The 27,642-nt window shown below is 40.8% G+C and overlaps 2 protein-coding genes across 6 annotated transcripts in view; one reads left to right on the top strand and one right to left on the bottom strand.

The window, feature by feature from the left end:
* The window catches only part of LOC106652723 (scavenger receptor class B member 1-like), a 30,530-nt gene extending 3,223 nt beyond the window's left edge, over positions 1-27,307 (top strand). The window contains exons 1-11 of one of the 3 annotated variants that reach the window (XM_014371848.2): positions 9,144-9,587; positions 16,886-17,008; positions 20,858-20,949; positions 21,157-21,317; positions 21,404-21,548; positions 22,386-22,586; positions 23,602-23,765; positions 23,848-24,128; positions 24,399-24,517; positions 25,077-25,202; positions 25,851-27,307. In XM_014371848.2, the coding sequence (XP_014227334.1) occupies positions 16,975-17,008; positions 20,858-20,949; positions 21,157-21,317; positions 21,404-21,548; positions 22,386-22,586; positions 23,602-23,765; positions 23,848-24,128; positions 24,399-24,517; positions 25,077-25,202; positions 25,851-26,150 (1,623 nt within the window). In that variant the 5' untranslated portion in view covers positions 9,144-9,587; positions 16,886-16,974 and the 3' untranslated portion in view covers positions 26,151-27,307. Of the gene's footprint in view, positions 1-9,143; positions 9,622-16,885; positions 17,009-20,857; positions 20,950-21,156; positions 21,318-21,403; positions 21,549-22,385; positions 22,587-23,601; positions 23,766-23,847; positions 24,129-24,398; positions 24,518-25,076; positions 25,203-25,850 lie in introns of those variants that run through there. The other 2 variants (XM_014371837.2, XM_023459311.1) reach the window with 2 other exon arrangements.
* LOC106652334 lies at positions 91-1,858 on the bottom strand. 3 transcript variants are annotated; one of them, XM_014371251.2, is made up of 2 exons: positions 1,687-1,858; positions 91-1,605 (listed from the first exon to the last, which is right to left on the bottom strand). In XM_014371251.2, the coding sequence occupies exon 2, from the start codon at positions 1,595-1,597 to the stop codon at positions 161-163; it is 1,437 nt and encodes a 478-aa protein (XP_014226737.1). In that variant the 5' UTR covers positions 1,598-1,605; positions 1,687-1,858; the 3' UTR covers positions 91-160. The 3 variants fall into 3 exon arrangements, with proteins under 3 accessions (XP_014226737.1, XP_014226745.1, XP_014226725.1); XM_014371259.2 differs by having other exon boundaries at positions 1,730-1,858; XM_014371239.2 differs by having other exon boundaries at positions 1,670-1,857.
* Positions 27,308-27,642: the final 335 nt, after the last annotated feature.

Genomic DNA, 27,642 nt, shown 5'->3' with positions numbered 1-27,642 from the left:
TTTTTACTTGATTTTAAACTAATTATAATTACAAGTACTTTTAACAAGCTAATTAACACGTGAAGCATAGGGGGCCCGATTTGTTATGCCTCCATGCAAATAAGTTGTTCGGTAAAGTAACCATTTCGTGACAATCTGAAAACACCCTATAAGCTTGGTATCAAAACGCGTTTTGACTATTTGCCGCCAAGCAAATATTATATAAATCTCTGTTCATTAGCCCATCAACAATCAATTCACAGCACTCAAATGAGAGCGCGAAGTGAATCAGCTCCATCAAAGGACTCAATGCCCAAACTTGGAAAAATTGTCTCGATAGTTTCTCAACCAGATGCTCGAAACAAGCTTTTCTGTAAGTTTCGGACAACTTTTTAACATTTTTCGGGCTTACAAAATGGTAGTAGTCTATGTACTTGAGTTTTTTGGAAGCCTCTTTTGGTCGTAAACGGGTCAGATCGTAAAGCGACAGATCCGAACGTATCTTAATTTTTTTCGCTTCTTCTGCAAACCCTTCATCTTTGTACCAAGATTCTTCAACATTGCTCGAATTCTCGAACAGTTCCTGCTCGTCGAATAATTTCATGATCTTCATAGAGGTGCTTCGATTCAGCCTAAAACCCTTGCTCTCTAGGCTCTCGACTATGGACAGAAGACCAGACGCTAGTCTTACTTTGCCCGAATTCCAACATTTACGACACTTCTGGATAAATTTAGAGAAGTCTTCCCGGGCGGGAAAAACGAAGCTCGGAACATCGATACCCTTTTCCGTGAGTACATTGACTACATCCGGCATACCTTTCCTAACGGCCCATTCAAGTGGGGTCCGGCCCAATTTGCCCTTCTCGTTGACCGTTAACGGCGGACGAAATAGCACTTCCAACTGGATAAACATCGGCATCATGTCGTTGTCGCTAATAATGTTCAGAGGTGTCCATCCGGCCTTATTGGCCAAATTCGGATTGGCACCGTAATGCAGCAGATTTTCATATACCGCCAAGCAACTGTTGTACTCCAAAGCCAAATGTAGCGGCGTATCCCCCGTTTCCGGCACGACGCGATTGGGATCGTGTCCGTTCAGCAGAAATTGCTCGATAATCTCTACATCGTCGTACATGCAGGCCACGTGGAAGTGTGTGAGACCTGTGTCGTCGACGTAGTTAACTGTGAACGTGTGGTATATTTCGAATAGTTCCTTGAACAGATTGATGGAGTAACCGCTTCTAGCGAGGTGATGCAGGGGCGTGGTTCGGCGCACAATCGGCTTGCCGTTGTAATCGATTTTCGGCTCGTCTTTGTAACCCGTCCGGACCATAAAATTGATGAACCGATTTCTCATCCAATTATGATTTTTGTCACCTTCCTTGATGGAATCCGAAATGAGACAGTCGATCTCTTCGGGCCAAAAAACGTCGCGGAAATTTGGCAGTTCGCCCTCCCATTGGCTGACCAGTGGATAAATGTGTTGGCGGAGAAAGTCGAGTCGTTCTTGTCCCACCTCCCAGTTGACCTTTTTTCGTAACCGTTTCAATTTTAATAATTTTCTTTGGTTAATATTAGGCATTTCTTCCGGCTCGTCGTCGGACCAAATTTCCCTCATCTTTTGGCCTACACACACAAAAACTCACATGAGTACAGTTGCTTATTACAATACATAAAATATTATCATCACTTTGTCACGAAAATCACTTGTGGCAGTGAATTTAATGTTCGTTTATTTAACAGTTTGTACCACAGTCTTAGCCTAGTTGAGCGCAAACACGTGCGAGCAATCGAGAATCGCGCCAGATACAAAGCGTCGAAGCAATCAAACACGCGAAGACGGACAGGCGGAAACAGACGACGCTGTAAATACGGGAAAGGCGGGTCCCGATCGAGCGCAGTCGCAGTAATAACGAGCTATTTTTAAAATCAAAGCTACTTTCTCTATTTCGGAAAGTTTTAGGCTACCGCTATAAAGGAGCGTTACAAGTCCTCAATGTAATTTGCCTCGTTTTCAATGGTCAATTTCCTAATCATGACGAGCGCATTCAAGTTTCATTTTGAAATAACGATGTTAGACTTTACAGTTTTGCGCATCTTTAAGAATGTTCTTCGCAACTTGACACCTCGTGCACGTGAGCGCAGGGTGACTTCGTAAAAGCAGCCAATTTTTTGTATACTAACAGTCCGCACAAGATGATTTTCCATGAACGATTGTTGTTGCTACTTTTTTTTCCATGATTCGTCATTAATAAATTTTAATTCTTCGCGAAAGATCCGACACAACGGCTAGTATTATAGCATATTTTACGCGGCGCCGCGCAAAATCAATCATTTTCACGTGCACAACGTCGATTGTGTAACGTGACTCAAAGAGAAAGATGCATATTTTGCGCATTGCTGCTGCTTTTTTTTTAAATTTTCATCTCGCTTTAGAGGCGCTTTGGTGCGCGTAATGCAAAGTTTATACATTGTAAGACGATTTTGCGCTTTGTAGTTTACGATCGGTTATACGCGGTGAAGCGATATAAGAAATCGATATATCGTGTTATATGGTGTGTCGTGTATTTGTGCACCTCTCGCGGCGGCTTTGCTTTCGGTGACCCACTGACATAATCGCACAGTCAGTCACGGACCTGTCTCTTTTGCACGCTGTATATACTGCGCGCACACTTGCAGTACCCACATAGACATATACGCATACACACACCGCATAATGAACAAATGCAATGGCTTTATCACGTAATATTTGCCACGTAATGGGCTTTTCCTTCGACTATCGTGCCTGCGCGTATATGCATGTGTGTGTGTGTTTGTGCATATAGCGCACAGTCTCGTACACTCACAAGTGCAATGCTCGCCGGCAAAGTACTTTAATACACGCGACCTGTTGCTGATGGAATAACGTGTGGAGCACGCGGCCGGGTCAGTCCCGCGCGCGGCCAATGTTTTGCGCCGCGCGATCGAGTTGATCTGCCGCTGGGAAGAAGCTGATACGCGACTGTTTGTTTGGGTTATAACTCTATATGCGATGACAACAAAAATGTATGTGCGCGGATCGTTGCACGCGTCTATCTCGTGGCTGGGCTATGGATTTCGTTTTTCCACACAGTTACATAGTTGAAAAGGCGCCCATTGCGCGGCGCTGTTATTTTCAAAAAAGATAGCGTTGCGTACTGTGTTGACATTCATGTATAATGCACGAGACCGCGCGCGATACGATCTGTGCAGGTGATATAATGTAATATCGATCGATTGCCTCCTTTTTTCATCTTCTTCTTCTTCTCCAATAGGGTGCGACAAAAAGACCCGCGACATAATATGTTATGATTGCTGGATGTTAAAAAAAAAAGCTCAGCAGCAGCACCTCGCGGCGACACATGCTTCGTAACGAGGAAAACGATATTTCATTTTAAACGTTTTTCGAAAAACTATTCTTCAAACTCGAGCACACACATACACACACAATTATCGAGATTGAAAAAAACAACAACGAAGACTGGATCTGAATGTGCTTTGAAAAAAAAGCAAGCAACATGGCATAGATACGTACTCGTTGCGTGTCGGATAAAAAGTTCTTGTATTTAAGCTTTGATACGGAAGTCTCGCGTGCGGCTTGGATTACAAGCGCCGCACAGTGTAAACTAGACGATGATTTTTTTCATTTTGAGCAATTATGATTAAGATTCGATTTTTCAGGAATCATGGGAGAGTCGAAGTAGGTTAATTTTTACATGATATTTTAATAAGAACGAACGGCATTGGATCATCCGATAAATGAGCTGCAACAAAACGACGAGACACTGATTTAAAATTCTATCTTGAAATCTCCGCGCATTCTTTCCTTAAAAAGTCATCGCCTCCGTGCGTAACGAGGCTGCGTACATACACATTGTATACAGACATTATTTATATCGTCCTATTTTTACACTTAATTTCAGCTAATTTGTTGTCCATTGTACGCTCGTAGATATCCGATATAAATTTCATTGGAAAAACAACCGATTTATAACTACGGCTAGAAATTTCCATGTTATTCATGAATCTCTTCGTGTGCGCTGCGAGAGGCGAGCGGTGCGTTTTCATAAAAATCGATATTTCAAATGGAAAAATCGCTTATCGCTGGTGTACGAGCTATATAACGCTATTAAACTCGAAAAATTTTACATACTGATCACTTGTTGATATTTCGAACGAGAGTAACTTTTTTCAGATGGACGTTACGAAAATTTGATATAAAAAAAAAAAGAAAAAAAAATGAAATTCAATTAGCTTATGTCAAACATCTTTTATGTCATATGTTATTGTGATAGGAGGAAAAAACATCATTTAATTTTGAATTTTAAATACCAACTTATGAAAACGAGTAAAAATTAAAAATAGTCATATGTTATGTATCACAATTTTTTCGTTTGTTACTAAATTATACCATCCACTTGCAATACGTGACATAAAGCCGCACTGTTTTTTTTTTGCTGAAATTTATTATTATACTTTCAAATATCCTTAAGCAGATATATCATCATGTGTACTTATTATTACAATCAAGCGAGCAATTTCAATAAATTAATAAATCATTAATGATGGGGCATTTATTTTTCGCGCAAACAAACGCGTGATGCAATTGATATTATTTTAGATCACTAACCCGAAAAGTCGCGCACGTTGCATCACATGATGCAGTTTCTTTAATAATTTTATGCATTTACAAAACTCGAGAAGAAAACCGAACTGCCTCCAGTCGCGCGCATCGGGCGAACGCGACTTTTTTTTCTGCGGCCGAACCGAATAATAAAGTGACATCGCCGACTGCGATTGCGACAATGAAAAATCGCGAATCCGCCTAAGGAATTTGACATTCTTGGACCGGAGAAAATAAAATAGGCTTGGCGGTGTGTTCTCTTTCTCTCTATGTCTCTCACGCGATGAAATTTGGTGCGTCGCGATCGCTCAAGGTGACTGTCAAGGTTTGGAAACTGTCGTGCCCGAGGAAGAGCTTTTATATAAGCCATATACACATACGTATAGCACTTCGTCATACATCTGCAATATGTATTTTTATATTTTATCATATAGAGTCTGGAGTAAGTTTTTTGCATTTCCGTTTATGTATCGCACTTCTCTGCGACGTAGAAAAAGGCTGGATTTCGTTGCATCCCGACTGATTTCCACATTTTGTTACCGGCGCGCCATTTCCTTTTACGTTTATCGATATATAATCTACACGGAACGTAAAAACGAAACGAGTCAAAAAAAATCGCCCGATTGTTCGCGTCCGCGGGAGGACCATCACAGAGAGAGAGAGAGAGAGAGAGAGGAGAGACGTAATCCGAAGCGCGATGCTAAAAATCGCGACAGACACGAACGCGACGAACAATTCCATTGCTGATGTAATTGGAAATTGTTTTTTTTTTTGCGAGAGATAGTTAAAAGACGTAATTCGCGCCGCGCAGTACAGCACCGAGAGCTGAGGATGTAACGCGACGATATTAAAATTTTTTTTTTCGTCAAATCCGAACCGATCCGATGAGCTTCGGTGTCTTCTTCGTATTAACGCGCGCGCGACATTTGCTCAGCGCGCTGTAGGTGAAATGAAAAAAAATGCACAAGACGTGTCGAGAAGCGAGTGTAATCGAAAAGCTGCATTTAAATAATTTACGATACTCCTAGTTTGACGTGGTGTGCGACTCAATTAAATAGTTCGTCTATTAATAACGCTGCTCTCTCTTTTCTTGTAATTCGAAACGTATATACAGCTATACGAAACTCCCAAAAATGACATCCTGGTTAAAAGGAAAGAAAACGTATTTTCTTTATGTTTCCTGCGTAACTCGCCGCACTGGACAATATAATGTACGCACGATCTTGTTCAATGGAAACATACCACATTGCTGGATTTATCACGGTACACATTCAAATGCGTTATATTACAATTAGCGCCTAATTAAAGAGGCGCGAAATCACGAAAAAGAAGCGTTATAAAATTTCCATTTTAACAGCGCGCGCTTAAATTATTCATGGCTGGAAATCAATATAGCCGCAGGTAATTCGCGCTCGTGTGATTGTTTTTTTTTGTTTCGTTTTCGGGTGACGAACGTACGATATACGTATCCTGGGTCCACGTGCGCCTTGTCGAAAAGATCGTGCACCGTAACGTGTCTCGCGAAGTACAATGATTAATTGGGATCCACGTGGATAATGTGTTTCCTATGCAAAGATGTTCAGCTATCGCGTGTGTGCGTGTACGAAAATAGTCAGACTTTTTTTCAGACGAATCAATGTAGCAAGCCAAAATACGTGAGAAAAGGAGAACCGTATAGCCCTGCGATCGATTAATAAAGTCCTTCGTCGTCGTGAATTACGCGCTGTTTCGATACTCGCACACACACACACACGCGCGCGGGTATTATAAATACCCACCGCCGCGGCGTACTTTATGTAACCCGACGATCGGCGCGATGACAAAATATACTTACTTGCCCACTTCTTCGTGTGTCTGCGTCTCGTGGTCGCGCGCGAGGCCAGTTTCGGTGCCCGGCATGGTTGTTATACGCGCACCTGTTGAGCGCACGCAGGTTCCCTTGTAGTAGCATGGATATACAGTGAAAACGCGCCGGGGTCCACGCACGCGCCGATTTTTTTTGTTGCTCTCTCGCGCGTTTAAATGCGCCGCGCCGAAAGCCAATATGTATGCACTTTTTTTCTATTAGTGCGTCATTCTTATCCTTGGATTTTCGGGCGATGCTCGCGCTCGTGTTATTATAAACTTTTACTCTTTCTCTCTCTCTGCCTCAATTTCTCGACGATGATAATGACACGCGCGGGAAGGACGCCCTGCGGTTTTGGCGCAATATTATTATATATTATATGCGATGGGGGGTTTATATTATTATAATCTCGAGTCGGCGGATCAAAAAAGAATAAAAGGAATGACACAAAAATTTAATGATCTGTAAGACGTTAAAAGAAAATCGCTTATCGCCATTTACGTCGCATCACACTTAATGCTCCGAGCTCAATTAATGGCAATTCGATGTTTTTAAAAATACTTATTACAGAGTTTACGGTTCAATGAGCCTCGATGCTGTGCACAACTATGCAAGTATATGAGGCAAAATATTACATACGTACACAAGGTTTTTGAACTTTTAAGAGTCACCGACTAATCGGCGTGGGTATATAATATATAAAGCTTTCGAATATATATGCACAAGCGCAAGACGCAACTGGAAACTTTTATTTGTCACGGTATACACTCACGGTCCATCGTTCGGCCTTTTTCTTTGCCATGGCTCTGCGGTTAGTCGCGGTCAATTCGAGCCTCTCCGTGAGGTAAATTTAAAAGGATCCATCCCATTCACGCACGTATGCACGCATGATGCATGTATATCTGCATGCGCAAAGTCACGGAAATCTCACGTCTCCCCGAATCGGCAATCGTCTCGAAACAACACTGCAGAGTACAACAGCCTCTTTTTCATGACGTCTGCAGGCGCGATCACGTATGTATGCGTTATGGGTATTTATAGAATTAGGTGCAGACCGCAAGAGAGGTTTGTTTAATTGACGAAAAAAATAGAAGAGAGATGATGAACTATGCACACACTCGTCATCGGTGCACGATCATCGTTACACATAATTTTCCATACATAGAATCTTTCTTATTTTTAATCCGATCCGTCGTCTATTTGAAAAAAAACTAGCTCCAGTTTACCTGTGCGCGTCTCCGCGACGATCTCGTCGCGATGATAATGTAATTGAATATAATCGCGGATAAACACATCGTAAAACGTTGCCACACGTACACAAAATCGTTAAGCTCGTCCTTCGCTGGCCGAAGTGTGCGTACGTGAGCATTACAATTCGGAAAAGCCATGATCTGTGCTCTTATAATACACGTCGATTTCTCTCGCGGCGATCGGTATAGAGACTCTTCTCGATAAAACTCGCCGCGAAGAAAACGCACGATGACGATGCATCCAGTAGTAGCTTCCGCGTCGCAATTTTTTTCTTAATTTAAAGTTCAAACTTGGTTCGCGCGGGTGCTTTTACCATAATAATAGTAATGTGTTTGTGCGTTGGCGAGAATCGTAAAACGTGCAGATGGAAAAATAAACCTTGCGCGGCCACGTGAGGTATTTTCCCATACGTGACATATACACGCTGCCGCGGCTGTTGACAGGTGCTCGCACCGAGAGACAGAGAGAGAGAGAAGCCGTTTTTCTTATATCAAATAGGTCATCTTATTTGTTCCGGACAATTTCTGGCTTTTAACTCTATGCGACGACGATGATTTTCTTCCAAGAGCTCGCGCGCAGACGAGTAAATAATATAATATACCATTTTACAACTTTGGCCGATAATGCAACTCTCGATCCCGCGACAAGATTTTGTAATTTTATATATTCATACATAGATAATGGACGAAGCTAGACGAAAATTTCAAGCGGTGAACTGTAGAGACAATGCTGCGCGCGCGTCATATCGTACGTGAACTCTTTAATTACAAAAATGGGTAGCAATTACGATATCAATTGCCGATAAAAACGAGCTGTATATCAACACAAAAAAAGGCATAACTAACGATCTTCCTCGGCGAGAGAGACAGTCTTAATAACTTACAAAAGTGCTCATAAGGAAACTTTGCTCTCCAAAGTCTGACGTTTGTACCTACAAAAAAGAAGAAGAGTAATACGTGCGCATCCTCTCTTTTCTCCGAAAATCCCATATCCATTTGTATTTAATATTGCGCAGGTAAGCGTTGCGGTCGATGGTCATAACAATAAAAATGTCTCAAAGAAGTGCATACGTTAATTAATATACAAAATCAGGTGATAAAGTAGGGGAATCGGGAAACCACATGCTTGGACGTGCATTTATGGGAAAGGGTAGTAGTCAAAAGCTAGAGAGAAAGAGAAAGAGTGAGAGATAAAAGTGCCACTCACACTATCTCTCGTGCGTTCCTCTCTTATACATTCATATACATACAACTCGAAAGACTCACACACAGTCGCGCTGTTGACTTGTCTGTCTCTCTCTCTCTCTCTCTCTCTCTCTCTCTCGGCTCGTTTGTATATATACAAAAGGAGAGAGGGATATATTATATCCACACACATATAAACGGCTCTCGCGGCTCGCGGCCACATTACACAGGCAGGCACCACACGGCTATTCGCGCGCGCGGGGCTCTCTGCTGCTGCTACTGCTCTCGTGTGTGTTCGCGTATATATTGTACACTTACTTTAAAAAGGCATATATAAAGATCTCCGTGCCGAGCGCCGATCAATGATTTCCATGCATGACACTCGAGCGTTAACATCTCTCGCGTGTTATAGCTGCTGCTTCTTATATAGTCGGTTCGTTCTTCCTTCTGCTTCTTCTTCTCTTATCTATGATTTTTCGGAATAGAGAGAGAGAGAGAGAGAAAAGAAAAGTTTCTCGACTTGAGTAAGACATTATCGCGTGTTCTTGTTTTGTTTTCTGTTTTTTTGTATACTAATCGTCAAAAAAAAGTGAACTATTCGATGAAAGTGTGAAACATTCAAGTGCGCTGCAAGCAGAGGATCGCCGACCACCCCCGACACCTGGAAAAAATCGCAGGAAAATCGGTTGGTACTTTTCAACCAAAAACAGGATTCATAGGTTAGTCGAAGTTTCGTCACATTAATTACAAATACCGTGCGTACATCATTACGTTGTTTCCGGATGATGGGCCTTTCGTTAGAGATATCGTCATTTCGGAATTTCTCTCCGCAATCGAATATATGGACACGCGCGCGAAAAGTACACTGCACACAACAAGAGCGGGATTCATAAAAAAAGTGGAACATTCGCAGTGCAGTCGGACTCGTGTGCGCGCAAGGGGCTCGCATGCGCCAACGCGCGATAAGACACACGTACTCGAATTGTCGCGCGAAAATGACGACTCGAAATCTTCATCTTGAAAATTCCTCGGACAGTTTATAGAAATTTTCCACCGCCTAATAAGTGTAAAAATAAATTCACCTGTTCAATTATCCACTGGCTCAGGTGTGTGTGCGCGCACGGTTACGGTCTGACGCATTTCGGGATTCGACACCTCTGCCGAAAGCTTTTTACACTTGGTCGTTATTATTATAATATATCCGGTAGCGCGGACAATATTTGTCGTCCGTGCAAGTGAATCTCGCTTGTTTGGCCAGCATAATTCATGATTTCCTATAGTATAAGATACGGAACCCGCCGCGAGTGTTCATTACCCGCGGTCTCGAGCTAAATTGAAAAGAGGCGAGAGATAATTTGCATTTAGATTGTTTACCGACGACCAGTACGTACATTGTACTATTCACCCAAAAGACGGTTTATTACTGCCTCGAACTAATGAACTTTATCGGTACTCGTGCACACGGATGCACTGTGATCAACGCGGCGGCGGCTACTCTCTCTCGGCTGGTTCATTGCCAATGAACAATATGACGATTATTATTGCTCTCACTCTCTCTCTCTCTTAGGAGAAAGAGAGCCCGCTAGAGAGATAAAAATATTTCATGTCTCAACTTTGTTTTTTCTCCGTCCCTGCGCAGCGATATTAATAATATAATAACTTTAGGAAAATTGCGAGAGTGCACAACCGTCTGTCAATACTTTTTTTCTACTACCACTGTGCTATGGAAAGATCGTAATAACGAGCTTATAGTCGTATTTTTATTGTTTATTATGAGAATTTCACGGTCTGTCGAGCAATTACGTCTATACATATCGAAACTTTTTCGCGTTTCATATACACATCCGTTCGTGAAAAAAATGCACTCATGCCGCAGTCGCGCAAGTCCGCGTTTAATCTCGGCGACTGCAAGTTGCAGCGCGAGGGCATTTTTACCCGATAGCGCGCGCGCTCGCGTAGCCGGAGTGTGTTTGTGCCTTTTTTTCGTCTCACTTGTCTCTGATCGCTCGTGACGAGAGCAAAGAAGAGATATTCGCACACATATTTATTTTTTGTTCTCGACGAATCTACGACAAATTTCTATCTTCATTTGCATGTATCGAGACTTTCGATTGTTCGAGAATCGCTCGCTTGACCGGGAGCTCGTGCGCTGATTGATGTATCAACGCGCGCGCGCGGGTGAGATAATCGAATTCTATTGCAGCTTCTCTGTCTCTAATCGATCCGAGAAAATCGGATGTACTTGAACTATTTGATGCGACGTATTAATGGCTCTATTATGAAATTCTTGAGCTAAATTTTCTTCGAGAGAGAAAAAAAGTATCGAGACCGAGAAAATCGTATTAGCTAATTGGACCGTATATATTATACCCTTCAAGATCGAGAGCGCAGGTCTTTCCGCAGGATATCGGCTCATAATATTTGATATTTTTCATTGTTATAGCATCATCGTGCACCATTATGCAAGAGTCAACCTGTTTTTTGATGTTATTACGAGCGCGTGTATATATGCGCCGGGTCAGCCAAAAAACGAAAAAAAAGCGTGATCGGTCAAAAAATAGTTCGAGAACTTTCACAGGCGCGGGACGCGCGACGAGGACCTATACCTATACATATTTAAATACAAAAAATCGCACGAGGTGTTTGTTTATATAAATCGTGCGTGCTCGCTCGCGAGAGAGAGAGAGAGAGAGAGAGAGAGAGAGAGATCTCAAGATGTATATAATTATACACACAGCGGCAGGCGGGCATGCATCGCGAAGAAAGGTCAGTAGGATAAAAACCGGACCACTCAGCATAGACCTTGCGTGCGCTCGTTTTTTTTTCGTTTTACTTCTTCATTCGATTAAGAGCTGTGCGCGTTACTTCCTTTTCCGATTTTTTTCTTCATCGCGCCGGGCGAATTTAATTTACAGACCGAAGGAGATCCGATCTGTGTGCTGGCTGTGCTGCATGTTACGGCATCGCGTCGCGCGGTGCGCCCGTCAATAGGTCATATAATCGTCGTCGTCGTCGAGAGCCAGGACGTTGCGAATGTATATAAAAGTCTCATCTTCAATGACACTGTACTTAATAATGATTCTCAATAACTTTTGTGTAATTTATTTTCTATAAATAGCGGTAACTTTGTTGGTTTAATAATAATTGAATGATTGATTAGTGGTGCGCGCGAGACTTTCTTTTTTTTTTTTTGCTGTAATTTCCTTGCAAGCCAAATAACGCGAGATGTAACGCGGGCTTATTTACGCCATTCCTTTCTTTCTTTCGGTATTATTTCCGATCCTTCGCTTGCGGACTTGCGAAATGGTGAAATGGTCCCGCCGTTCTCATTGTGTCTCTCGTGGGTACACAAATCATCAAAATAAACTCCGTACCGAGACTCTCACTGTGCCGGTCATTGACATTCATGCGCGTTTAAACCTTATCTCCACGGCTTCGCACTCTTTTCATTTTTGAAGTGTTTGGTTCCTGGCACGCGTATCCATCTAGGAATTTGGCTAAAAAATCGCGTCACGTGTGCGCATTCGATTACATCCTATAGGATATTTCATCGCTGTTTCGACGGTGACATAATGTTACTGAGATTCGCTTTGGAGCAGACATCGAATTGGATTTTTATTCATATAATTACATATTAGGTGATTTGCGCGGCAGCAGCAGCAGCTCTGCAGCGCACGACAAGGATAATATAATAATGTTACACGATCCGCGAGAGACGAAGTAAAAAAAAATGTCGAGACGATGATAATCGTTATAGTATTATATACATACTGGCCACCAAGGCGACTATAACACTATTTTTTTTCTTCGGTTTTTGGGAGCGCAGAAAGAAAGAGCGAGAGAGAGAGAGAGAGAGAATTCGGTGTTACATATGATAATTGTGTGCGCGCGCGAGCTACTCGTTAAATGCCGCGCGTTATTTAACATATATATTTAGAGAACCAGTTTTCAACGCGTGGCGCGTTCAATTCGTGCATGTGTGTGTGTGTGTGTGTGTGCACTATAACACACAGGGTAAAAACGTTTTCGCGAGCTCAGCTCTGGGACTCACGCGCCGCCGCACGACTTGATTAATTAATTGAGCACCCCGCGAGTGCAGTGCACATACAACACAGCACGTAAATAATACACACAGGCGGAGTTACACTTCTCGAGAGTTTACGATTTTGAACATTACGACAATGGATTTTTAGCTCGTGACTGTGTTTTCGTTAGTGCGCGCCACTTTCTACTTTATAACGCGTTTAAATGATACGATGATATTTTTTTTCCACATTCCCGGGATAGAATTACACGATGGAGAGCCGGCTTTTATTATAATGCATGGCCTCGGTGACGACGAAAACAACAAACAACACTGTGCACACGTGTCCTATAGGATATCAAGGTGTATTCAAAAACATTTGTATAGAAAAAAAATATTACAATCGAGAGACAATTCCGCACCCGCACGACGAACACAAGCCCAGGCGACTCGCCTATATCTAAACGATCGTTAAGCGCCGAGCTCGCGCTTTCACAACGATAATTGACGTTTATATCCGCTTTTACATTATCTCCGACTATACGATCGCGAGATAAAGGCGCGATTATGAAAAATTATTTAGTTTGTCTATGTATGCTTATAAGACGATTTTGTCACGCTTTATACGTTTTTTTATCTCTCGAACGCAGAGCGTAAGTAGTGGTGTATAAACATTTTGCAATGTACTTTTTTAGCTGCATTTCCAGTTCCTTTTTTTGTCGTGTATCTTTGATACGAAGTCTTCCGAGTAAAAAAGAGATCAACGTGCGTCTCTCTGAGCGATCTGAAAATGTAGCAAAATCTCATGATAATTATATATTAATTTAAATCGTAATTGCCGCTACGAATCGACTTGAAATCGGCCCGCTTATATCATGAATGAATCGACACGCGCGCTCGAGTGTGGTACATACATACGCCCACGCGCTCTACATTACTCCACTTACACACACACATACACAGTCGAAAGTCATGCACTTTTCAACTCTGCGTATTATACGCGCCTATTTCTCTATCTCTTTTTTTCTCGTATACACAACCGGCGACCGGTTTACATTATATACGATCGGTGCACGCGTTTATATGCACGCGTACCTGCGATGGTACCTCTCTCTCTCTCTCTCTCTCTCTCTACGTGTGCTCTCATGTGCGTACACGTACCTTACCAGTGCTTAAAAATCTACCGTTGGCATAACAGATATAATACGTATTATGGTAGGTACATACGTATACACACGCGTATCACATGCTCATGCTCGTAGCGCGACACACGCCGTGCACACTTGCAGTTTGGCGTTTGGCCTCTCTTTGGCAATCGTTGCATAATATACTACGTCTCTCCCTATAACGCACACACATACACACGTATACAGAGGTAAATATCCGTTGTGTCCATGTCTCCGTCTCTCTTTCTCTCTGTACTTGTGCTGTGTGTATGTACGCACGCACACACGTGTTTGCGAGTGTAGTAATTATTTTATGTAATACATAAGAGCCTGGCCGAAGCAGTACAGTACACACATACACACACGCGCGCGCGGGTTACCCAAGATGTATAATCGGCGCGGCCTATCGCGAGCGCAGCCTCCTTTTTCGGGCTTTGTATCGGCTGTTGTATGTATACATAATGTACTCGCGCGAATTGTTTATAATCCTGCGCCGGGTGAGAGAGTCGCGACGCGCAAAATTGGGTTACTGCCGTGCAACGGCCTTGAGTATGATAATCAAAGCCGTGCGCGAGAGCGAGAGTCCCCACGCCCCAAGAGTTTAAGGCTTCGCATTTTTCTTTATTTATTTATGTCTTCTTTTCTTCTCTCTCTCTCTCTTTTTTAAATTTGGGCAGGGGGACAGTGGTATATAATCCGTGGCGATCTCCCACGCGGCAGAAACGAGACGATCGTTCCAAGGAAATTGGCGAAATAAGCACGTGGTGGTATTTTTGCTAATATAATCGCGTGATCAACGCCGCCGCCCGTGTCTCTGATGTAATTTTTTTTTCTCGACAAATTCTTCGGCCAATTATATCGATAAAAGCCCGGGGATTAAGGATGGGTGTAGCTCGAAGCTTTCGTACATAAGCGCGACGAGCGGATTTATCGGATGATTTTTCTATATAATAATATGATATAATGGCTTTGGCAATTATCCTATCAGTCAATCAGAAAATCATTTTCTGATTAGCATGGGGACGTTCTCGTGTAATTTCTTCATTTATTACAACCGTTCATTCATCTTTATAATATCGTTAAATAAAAGTAATGAATCCCGTTGCGTCGCGTGGAAATTAATGCTGTCAAAGTACACAACGTCTGTGATAGAAGTAATAGATCTTGAATTAAAGTGAGAATGCATCTCTTCGATGTTTATTTCCATTGAGTAAATTTGCAATAATAAAAATTACTATCATTAGCTCGTATACTTCATACATGTGTGCGTTATAACTGATAAAAACAAATTGAAAATGACGAAATGATACTGCACTGCACAGTATGCGTCCATTAATTTTCACACTCTTTCGGTGAAAAGCAGCAAAAAAACGATAAATTTTAAAATATAATTAACGATGAATCATTGCGCCGCAATCGTACGATTTTAGCGCCTTGCTCGATGCTTCTGGAAATCATTGTTTCGTACATATGCATATGAATTTGCAGCTGCAGTGGCGGCGTCGAAAAAAAAGAGGATCGAGAAAAACTTCAATAATCAGCCCATGCTCGTTAAAACGTCATATCGAGTCGACGTCGTCGACGCTTGGATATTTGTGTATGACTGAAAATCCCGCGCGCGGCTATGATACGTTCGTATAGTTGTCTTATCGAAACCGACGTTTCTCTCTCAAGCTATACAGCCAATGTTCGATTCATTTTTCTTCATAGATCGATAATTAGCGTTGTGCGTGAAATTTTCTGTGTTTCAAGTTTATACGGTTGAATTTTAGACTAAACTATAGGATATTATTTATTTTTTTTTATCGCGCTCCATTTCAAGGAAAGAACCAGTGTTTTCTAATTTTTTTAATGCGAGATAACTGATCTTTGAACTTCTTTGTATACAGATCAACATTGAGACTTTTAAATTTATGTCTTTTTTTCATCAACTTCTCGCCACTTCCGTATCTCAAGTATGTATCGCACATGAAAGTTATCGGTTCATCTCTTATCATCAGGAAGATTAAATTATACTCGCCATTTTTAATTTATAAATAGATAGATATTTTCGAATATTCAAAAAACAGTCAGTATTAAATTTATTTTGTCTTGAAAAGGTCGGGAACCATACTGACTGTATTTTGTAATGCTCTTGACCATCTGGATATCTTTTAAACAAGGGGACAACCTTCAAAGATTGTAGTTTTAACTTCAAATTGTTATGGAAGGTAGTTTCTAATTTAACATCAAAACAATTTTTTTCTTCGCATCGCTTTGAAGCTTGGCAAAGAAAGTTGAATTATTTCAATGCAAACGTGGTGTAGTTATAGCAACATTTGCGCGAGATGCAATCCGCGAATGTTAATTTATTATACACATAGAGTCATCGCTCGTTGCAAGCAAGTTCAGTGGCAGGCAAGGCTACTACAATACGGCACTACTATTCACTAGTGAGATGCGCAGTGCTTTGAGAAGCGAATGCGAAGCTGCAGCTCTCCTCCTCTTGATGATAATGTACCGTGAACGCAGGCAATGATCTGCCTTTTTCTGCACGATTTTATGGAAAACATCATACGTATGCTATACGTATGACGATATTTACGAGTTCGCTTTATAAAAATTTAATTTCTTCGTACAATCGCGAGCGTATGAAAAAAAATTTAATTTCAATTACAGGTACGAGTAAAAAAAAAATTAAATTACCAAGTAACTCCCATCCCGCGTATATAACGATGTTGACAGATTATGATTACACACGACGACTACGACGTTGTATTACAGTTAAATACAGGATTTATGTTTTTATTTCAGGTGATCGAATCGATCGGAGTTCATACACACGCATACGCACGCAGGCCTTGCGTACTTAACGCAGCTACAACACCACATCGGCAGCCACCATGAAGTCTCTGATCGAGCTACAACAATACAGAAGTAAGCTCACTGCTCAGCCTCTCGACTAGATGTAGCTTAAACACTATAATACCTATCCGCGCTCTCCTCTCCGCGAGAATGAATGAATGCTTATAATTTTTACATAACTATATCACGTCCGCGTCGACTGCTGTCGTATGTATTATTGCCGCCGCGGAATGCGCTCTCGTGAATGAAGCGAATGTAAAAAATATAAAATTCGTGCAAAAATAGGTTAATTGGATTCTAATGACGGTTTTTGCGGCGGGAGGGATTTGCTTTAGCGCGTGAACTCTTATCGATACACGTATATATACGTGTGATTGCGTGCGTCTATATATATTATACAGAATGCGATTCGATATATAATAAACGCACTCTCGCCGATTAATGACAGTTCACGCGCGCATATAATACGCCAGATCGATTGCTCACAATATCGCACCGCAATTACATATTTAAAGTCCTTTTCTCAAAATTAAACGTCGTAATTTCGCGCGCGCGTGTGCTGCAAGTGAACACAAAAACCGTCCGTAAAAGCTATATTAAAAGCCTTGTGTATAATTACGCGTGCTCGAGAGACATTTTTTTCTCCCTCTCTGTCTCTTTCAAGAGTATTGTTACGAGCTAGGAGTGATTTTATTTTTACATAATTACTAGGTGACGGGGACCCGTGTGTTGTGCGTGTGTATGACTTTCAAAAAATTAATAGATCGATTTGTGCAACCGCATCCGAAGAATGCGATATACTTTATTCGGCCACTGAGGAGAGATACGTGTGTCGAATCTTTTCACTTTTTGTAAAGTTCAACGCCCTTATGTATAGAGTCGAGAATACCACGGCACGGCACAAAGATTATATATGAGCAATTCTCTAAATGAAACGCATTTTTTGAGGTAGAATCGCGGCAAATTTTTTTTTCAAGCTACGCGGATACGGACCCCCGGGAAATGTTTTTGGGGGTCCTAGGAACATGTAACCACGTAGGAACCATTGAAATTTCAATAGTGTTTACTTTTATAGCTACTTTTGTGATTTAGAGGACGAAAAATCATGTTTTTTCGTATATGCGGCTAGTTACTCGATTTCCAAGTCGTTGAAAAAGTATCAAAACTCATCTGAAAAATTTAACTAACTACTGTAATCGATAGGAAATTTTCTCAGCTTTCCAATGGTGCTATCAGATTTTCCCACAATTTGCTCATTCACCGAGAAAATCGCCATCAAGCATGCCAAGCTAAATATCTCGAAAAACTCGGTACGGAAAAAGTGATTTTTGAGGTTTATTTTCGATTTTTCTTCGTGAAAATGAAATTTATCGGAAAATCTGACTACACCATAAGAAAGCTGAGGAAATTTTCTATCGAAAGCATATCTTCATTTATTTTTTGAGTCGAATTACAATGTTATACATGGGAATTTCTTTTACGTTGTTCGCTGTTTTCTGTTTCCAAGCTGATTCAGCGCGGTCACGAGGTTTTCGGCTCGCTACAATGAAAACTAGCTCGTAAATTCCACTGAAAAAATAAATGAAAATATGATTTCGATAGGAAATTTCCTCAGCTTTCTTATGGTGCATTCAGTTTTTCCGAAAAATCTCATTTTCAACAGGAAAAATCAAAAATAAACCTCAAAGATCACTTTTTCCGTACCGAGTTTTTCGAGATATTTAGCTTGGCATGTTTGATGGCGATTTTCTCGGTGAATGAGCAAATTGTGGGAAAATCTGATAGCACCATTGGAAAGCTGAGAAAATTTCCTATCGATTACAGTAGTTAGTTAAATTTTTCAGATGAGTTTTGATACTTTTTCAACGACTTGGAAATCGAGTAACTAGCCGCATTTACGAAAAAACATGATTTTTCGTCCTCTAAATCACAAAAGTAGCTATAAAAGTAAGCACTATTGAAATTTCAATGGTTCCTACGTGGTTACATGTTCCTAGGACCCCCAAAAACATTTCCCGGGGGTCCGTATCCGCGTAGGTTGAAAAAAAAATTTGCCGCGATTCTACCTCAAAAAATGCGTTTCATTTAGAGAATTGCTCATATATATAGTAGTATATATATTACCGCGCGTATAATTTGTAAATAAGCTACAAAATATTTTTCGAATTACATAATCCAGGCGCGCGGGCGAGCTTTAAAATAAGAGCCGCGCGAGTTGAGTAATTGATGAGGATCGAAATGGTGCTATACGCATATAAGTGCTCCGGTGTGAGGCCCATTTTACGATTATTACGGTATTTAAAGTGTACGAAAATGACTCGAGTAACGAAGTGCTGCCGCGCGGGTTGTGCAGCAGCAGCTGATGATTTCATATGAATGCGCGACAATTATACAATCGCCCGAGTGCGAACGGATTACATTTTGAAAAATCAAATTTACTGACGTCGCGTAGTCCTTCGAGCGGGTGAAAAGTCGCGCGAAAAAAAACGACATTCGTAATGTTACGTTGAAAAAAAAAAGTTATCGATATGCCATGTACAATGCATACTCTTGTACTCTTGTACTATGCGTACCTGTCTCGTGCATTGATTGATTTTCATTTCTAACGTTCACGAGGCCTCGATTAAGATTTGGGTTTTTTTTTCTCTCTCTCTCTCTCTCCTCGTACACTCTTTCGACCGATCGGCCGCTGCAGTGAACTCCGTAGTTGAAAATTACGCACTAACACACACACACACACTCGCGTCTAGATAATCGTAAAAACTCGTCGGGCATGAACGAGTAGTTTTTCTCGCATGACAGTTAATGCGCGTCAATGTAGCCGTGTCATCGGTTATAAGTCATTGTGTTTTGGGATGGGATAATACGAGATGATAATATTTTGCTTTTTTGTCGCGCTCGCAATTTTTGTTCGGTTACTACTTGCTGCTCGTGCGCATATGCTAATCGCCAATTTGCCGATTCGATCGCCAAGATAGGATTTTAATTAGAAAATTTACACGTTAATGTTCGCTCTTCGGCCGGGAGAGATTACAGGAAAATCGCTCGCGCTACGATGTATTTTTGTTTTTTGCTTCAAAAAAATCTACGTACTTAAATTATTCAGTGGTTTCTTGTCACGTGTGTAATTACTCTCGAATGATACATGACGCGCATTAGCCCGTCCTTTCGTGTCCACGTGAAGAGCAATAAAGCCACTTGCTAATAGACAGAATGCATAAACATTGTATATCTTAAAAATGAAACTTAAATGAGTGATTGGATAGCTCCAAAAAAAAACAACAACGTACAATTTCATCACGTTGCAGTAGATCTATAGAAAAAATTGAATGCTATAATAGTCAAATATACCATTTTATAGTTCTTTTTGAATATTAGAAAGAAACTGATGTAAAATAATTGCACGTGACCAAGAAGAGTAAAAATTCATGATTTTCTTGAAGCTTTCATCACGTGTAGTGTAAACTCACATTATGTATTGTATCACGTTGTTCAATTTTTAGCTTTTAGTATTTTTTTATGAATTTCATCTCCATAAACACTAAAAATCGGTACTCGTACTCACACGATGCTGGCAAGTCGATGTCGATCATACATAATTTTTATCCAGTTCCATTGATGTATGAAAAAATAAAATAAAAATATGTTATCGCAAAGTAGGATGAGGAATAAATAATTTTAATTTCTTTTACTCCGATTACAGAAAATATTGAAAAATACAAGTTTCTCGAATGAGGAAGTTTTAATAGCGATTTTTAATAAAAATGAAAGAATTTCGCAAGATTGAGTACACGATTTTCTGCTAATTCTTTAACAAATCTCCATAAATTACCCTTATTTTGGCATCCCTGCAATCTCCCTTTCAAGAGTTTAACTCTGAATGATGCAATTGTATTAAAAAATAAAAATTTCTTGTTACAGAATGCATCGTACTATTCATGACGGGTGTGCTATGCTGCGCCACGGCCATAATCGTATACATCGTCGACCCAGTCAAATTGATCGTACAAAACGTAAGTCGTCGAGCATAAATATTTCACGCTGACTTTTATCTGCTCGGTGCAGAAAAAAAAGATTATTTTATTTTTAGAACACTTTTTTTTCTCTTTCACCTATATCTCAATTTATTTTTGATAAAAACAGTCATCGAGGTTGCAAATATAGCCATATACACACACACCGGTATACGACGTGTAAATTAATTTCGATGTAAATTACAGAGCATGACAATGAAGCCTGGTTCAATGATCTTCGACGTGTGGAAAAAGCCTCCGATCGAAGTCTTGCTCAACGTCTACATATTCAACATCACGAATCCTGACGCCTTCCTCGCCGGCGAGGAGAATCTCAAAATCAACGAGGTCGGACCTTACGTCTATCAGTCAGTTAGCCTTTTGTTTTCATTCGTTTTAAATCTCAATCAACTGATCCATAAAATTTAACAATTTTTTTCCATTGAATTTGCAGAGAAATATTGGAGAATCAGAATGTAACGTGGAACGAGAATGGAACTCTATCGTACTACCCGAGGCGAACCGTGCTTTTCCGCGGCGATCTCTCCGTGGGTGATCCTCACGGGCAAAACATCACGGTTCCGAATATTCCTATGCTCGTAAGTAACCGATATAGATACAGTATTCATATCGGAGAATTTTCGAAGCCAGAGAAAAAAAGGAGACGAGAGCAGTTAATTCGTGACGCAAATCGGATATAAAATTTCAATGCATTTTTTTGTCACTCATTAACGAAGATGCACCGAGCGCTCTGTGCGTCGTATATATCCGTCTTTGAGTAATGGCAAACATAATTGCGTAAATCTCTCGCTCGAGGCGTAGATATGTTATTTTAAACGCTCGTTTCTTTCTCGACAAACAATTTGATTTCAATAAAGATGCGCACGAATACGATCTGAGAAAGAAAAAAAAACAATATTTCGTAAAAGCTCTGGCAGACGAAGCTTGCGGATGAAGGGACACTAACTTTTAGTAATATCGCTGCAGACTTTGTTTTTTCTTGCAATTTATTTTTGTCGCTGATAACAGCAACAACAACGCGCGCGCGGGACGTACGTATCAGTGAACAATTTTTCAACAAACTTCCAAATGGCGATTAAATGTTTCAATTCTCGACGATTGATGAATATGTTAATTCAAAAATTTTCTTTCTCAATTATCAAGGCGATCGAATTTTCAATACGCGCCAACGAAGATTTATCAGATTGCGCGTTAGGAAAAGCTATGAATTTTAATTATTGCACAAAGTGTCACTTTAACGAGTATTACATTCAATTAGAAACCTGTTTTGCAGTTGTGATAGCGCGCAAGCGCAGCGGACTTTGAATCTATGATCGTTTCATCACCGTCTTCCTCCTATACAATTATTGATATGAAAAATAATTCTGCAGGATCGATACGTTACACAATTTGTTTTCTATCTCTCCTTTCCGCAGGGCATCTCGTCGGCCATCAGGAACGCCGGCTTCTTCGTCAACTATCCCTTCGTCCAGCTGGCGAATCTGCTCAACAGCCAGCCGATTCTGCATCTGAGCGTGCACGACTATCTCTGGGGCTACGACGACAATCTCGTGAATCTGGCGGGCAGCGTCGTGCCCGGCTACATCAATTTCCGCAAGTTCGGACTGCTCGATAGGGTGAGTTTTTTTTTCATTGCAATAATGACGAGAGAGTTGAATGCACAGCGGGTATTTTATCGCGGGACTTTTCGCTCGATTGGACTTGATCGATGCTCGGGTGAGTGGATTCTTACCAATCGGTGGCAATAATAATAATATATGTAAATAACCGTATGTGCACCGCGATAATTTTATGTTATAATTTTTTGTTGTTATTCTCTCTCGCTCTTTTCTTTGTAACGCGACGCCTCGGGTTATTGGCCTTAAACGTTACTTTTTTTCTCTCTCTTTCTTTCTCACTCTTTCGAATCGGATATCTTTTGCAAAAGTTTCGTAATTAACGCACTGCTGTTATAAACAATATAATGTCATACGGCATTATAACAAACTACAGAGCCAGCGAGCAGGGGAGCGAGAAAGAGAGAGAGAGAGAGAGCAACAAAAAAGGCAATCGGCGTTGCAGCTTTTGCAAACGAGTTAATTTCTTAAGAAGTTACGAGTATTATGTCTTGCCTCATATCTTATATGAATGCTTCCATACATAGGGGGATAAAAAAACAGTTAACCGATCAACATTTGAAATTTTTAAACGTTCTCTCTCCCCTTCTCTTTGCTTAGATCATAAAAAAATCGGATCATATTAATTTTTTGGGGCCAAAGGATGCTAGCTCGTAATCCGATGCTAATAAGGTGTGCGGCTAGACTAGTTGATCGGAGAGGAACAAAAAAGCCTTACAACATTTATTAACTCGTACGATGTGTAGCAGAAATTTGAATGTGCAACTTTTTAACTAATACCTGCTTAGAGTCGATTTTTCAACAGATGACATCATTTTTTTCTTCTTTTCTTATGCTATACTCGCGCGATCGTTGCTATAAATTAAAAATTTATCGATTAGTCGGCATAATCGAAAGATTAATAGCTTGTTGCCATTGTGGCATGACGAATCCTCGTGTTTTTCAAAAAATGATACGCGATACGCCTCAGCTGCTTGATGTAGACGTTGCAGTATAAAGTGAAAAATTTTTGCAGATGTACGACGAAGGTGACAATCTCATCAACATGAACATCAAGAACAGAAAAGACATGATCAACGAAGTTGGAAGATACCTGAGCATCGAGATGATCAATGGAAGTCCAGGTCTGTCGAACTGGGGATACGTCAAACGCGAGGGCAACGAGACCGAGAGTGATAGGTTCGTTTTCAAATTTAAAATAATTTATATAATTACATTTCATTCATTGAAGTTAAGGTAACAACAAATTATGATTTTGCAGGAACACCAAGTGCAATCGGCTGCAGGGAGCCACGGAGGGCACGGTCTTCCCGGCGAACATGGATCCCAAGGCAGTTTTCCGAGTTTTCCGCAAGGCCTTCTGTCGACCGGTGCCGATCACCTTCCAGAAGAAGGTCGTGGCCGCCGGTCTGCCCGCCTACCAGTACACGATCGTCGACAATTTCGCCGATCCGCCGGAGGAGAATCCAGATAATGAGTGCTACTGCCGCAACAACGACTGTCTGAAAAAGGGCCTGATGGACTTGACGCCTTGTTATTACAGTGAGTACAAAACTTTCGTTGCATGCGCACAACAAATGCGTTAATACGAGAGCCGATCGAGGAAAGAAAAACTCGTTTGTGGAATGGGGTAATTGAAACGTTACGCCCGGCTTTTCTCTCACGCACTCGAGCTCGCGCTGATCGTTAAGCGTAAACAAATAAAGATCGTGACGCGCGCGTCACAATTTTTTGACGGTCTGCAAAAATTATGTAAGGAGAAAAAAAATAAGAAAAAAAAATCATAACAACCTGGCAATTTTCACCCAACAGATATACCAGCGGCAGCGTCTCTGCCCCATTTCCTCAACGCCGATCCAACGTTGGCCAACGGAATCGAAGGTCTCAGTCCCGACGCTGAAAAGCACAGCACAGTCATCCAGCTGCAACCGGTAAGTGTCGCGCGCAGCTTTTTTTCCTCCTCTCTCTCTCTCTCTCTCTCTCTCTTTCGAGCGATCGGAGACACGAGTGTAAGCCACGCGCGCTTGGATTACGAAACGCAATAGTATAAATTAGACGTTTATTAATATTATATTTTATATTTCGACTCGAAATTCGCTCGCTTATTAAATTGTGCTCGAGGAACGCGATATTGAATAACCGAAAAATTCAATTAAGGCGCGATATAGATATTTTACGAGGTGATGTAACCGGCAAGACTGTCGCCCGAATATTTTGCTAAATGTACGCGTTTTTCTGCACTTAATACGGATGTTTGGATTTACTAAAAGAAAGAGGTAAATAGAAAAATATAATAGCAAAGATTATACCGATGAATGAATCAGAAGATAACGATCGTTTCGAAAGAGATAGAGAGAAAGAGAGAGAGAGATGGAAAAGGACAACGAGACAGAGAGCTATATGGCTAGCTGCAGCTCGTCACGCAATGAATGGGATTGATGGCATTATAATGATTATGTTTATCTATTTTTTTTTCTCTTGCCACTACAGAACATCGGTATACCGATGTACGTGCACTCGAGGTTGCAGACAAATCTCATCATGAAGGAGACTAGATACAATTCCAAGATTAAGCCGTTTAACAATCTGGTGGTGCCGCTCTTCTGGACTGATCTCGTGAGTATACTCACTACACTGCACATCTAGCTCTATGCCAGCAGCGCATTTTTCGTAACCTATTTTCCTCCTTCGCGGTCTATGCGCGCGATGCTAATGCGCGCCTAGCCGCTTTTTTTCTTCTACTTACTACTTCTTCTTCTTCTTCTTCTTCTTTTAATCAGCGCGTTTTTCTTAATTTATGACTTTTTATGAAATCACTCGGCGCGGCAACGGCTGCGACGATGATGATGCGTACGCTGCGTGTATACACGTACACACACGCACAGCCTATTCAATTCATTTTAATGAAACGAAAGGACGAACGAGATTTTCATATTTATAATGCGTCGTTGTTGCGGCAATCGTTTGACAATTTATCGTTGACCGATCATAATAATTACGTTTTTTGAGAAATTCACGTGATAAATCTCGTCGTTCGCGTACATGTACCTATTCATCGGTACACGCGAACCGTGAAAAAGAGCCAGAAAAAAAGCAGTTTCATCTCGAATTCGTGACCCCGCAAGCGCGTAAGAAAGTATTCCGCGCGCAGCAGCTGCGTGATCGTCCTTGGCCTCGATACGATATAAACTACTTTCGCGCGCGGCATCGCGCACATCTATATATACGACTTCAGAAAACTGAAATTTCACTCTCTTTTTCCAGCAAATTCCCAAGCTGCCGGCGGACCTCATGCTGCTCCTGAGGCTGGCCCTCGTCATCGGTCCGATCTCGCAGCTGGTCCTCGTGATCATCCTCGCCCTCGCGGGGGCCGTCTGCGTCTGCTGGGCGCTCGCGCGCACCGTCATGATCGTCCACGAGCATCAGCAGGAGGAGGCGCGCCGCGACAAGGAGCGTCGCGACAGCGCCGATCTGCGAATACCCCTCGGCTACGGACAGTACACGGCCATAAGGATTCTGCCGGCCATCAAGAAGATCACTTCCAAGACGGATTTGTTTATGTGAGCGCGCGCGTGCTGGATCCTTACGTAGATTTTAAGACGAGAGATGAATGCGAGAGAACAATTTTTATCGATTGATTGCGATAGCGCGCGCGCGTGTGTGCGTGTGTGTGTGTGTGTGTGTGTGCGAGTCTGGCGTCTGCGAACGAGATTGTAATTGTGCGTGTGTACGATTGCGTGCGCGTTAATTGTGCGTGTGTGTTAGTTTAGCATGTGTATTTATGTTTATTAATTTTTTCGTTTTTAAGCGTCGAAACTAGAATTCGAATTGTAAAGAATAGAAAAAAAAAGATATCGTGATATTATTACATTAAAATAGATTTCGAGCTGCTATTTACGCTGGGGGTTAAAGCGAAAGTGGTAAAAAAATCTCCTTATTCGCCATTCATCAAGTGCCTTTTCGTTTTTAAGTCACTTATATAGTTTCGCAAGTATTTCATCGTTTTTGTTCGGCATACAACAAAAAAAGAATAATAATAATAATTGTGTAAACGAATTATACAGCAGCCAATTCCGAGTGCTGCAGCGCCCTAGATTTTTTACAAATCGGAGCGCATGAATTCTACATATTGTTGGTGCACACATCGCGATACTCTTACTTTTTGAAAAAAGTTTTTCGTCCTCATGACATTGTTTTTACAGAACGAAACATCGTAACTTTTTTATGGTAAAATGGAGTTATGTCGTGAAAAATTATTATTACAATTATTAGTTGCAACTAGCAAATTCCACCGTCATATGTTTATGTTTTACAATCATTGATTTTTATGAAAAAAAAGGAGGAGCACTCTGCAGCTTTATAATATCATTCATTAAACGACAATAATATGTATCTATTTTTTACGGTTTTTATATAATATCTATGTACAAAAAAAATCTTGCCAATCCTTTCGCGTGACAAAAGAAGAATGATCGCTTATATCATTGATACTCCTTCGTCGTTTTTTTAATGCATTAGATGTATGATATTTTATAGATAAAAATTCCATGTCAGAGGCACTAATAAAAATTATGTTATACATTGTATTTTTAAAATGGGAAATATTGTTTTTAAGAAAACTAGAATTAATTTGTAAATAAACGAAGTGATTCGCATTTTTAGTCCAAACAAAGTTATTATTTAGTTGAAAACATAATTAAAAATTTATTCTTAAAAATTAAGACTGACATTTTTCTTTTTATATAAGTGTCCTCATCGCTCATTGATATCATCGTTTGGTGAGTCTACACAAAAGTTTCTAGATCGAGAAACTGATTCTATTTTATAAGAAGGTAATTTCAATTCAGTTGGTAATCGTATAACTTCTATCACAGTGATCTAGCTTATCGGTGGCTATTTTATTGTAATGATGTATAAAAAGTGTATTTTTGCTTTTAATTATTTTTGTTAAATATTGTTTCAAATATTGAAGCGAGTTTCCTGATTTTTACCGATTTTTTTCTAAACCCGAAACATCTAGCTCGTTACGCGTCTGTGCCAAGTGCAGTAATATTAC

This window comes from Trichogramma pretiosum, unplaced genomic scaffold (genome assembly GCF_000599845.2).
Source record: "Trichogramma pretiosum strain Unisexual culture from Peru unplaced genomic scaffold, Tpre_2.0 scaffold44, whole genome shotgun sequence".
NCBI lineage: Eukaryota > Metazoa > Arthropoda > Insecta > Hymenoptera > Trichogrammatidae > Trichogramma > Trichogramma pretiosum.
The sequence above is the reverse complement of the archived record's forward strand: the minus strand, read 5'-3'. Positions and strand labels throughout refer to the sequence as shown.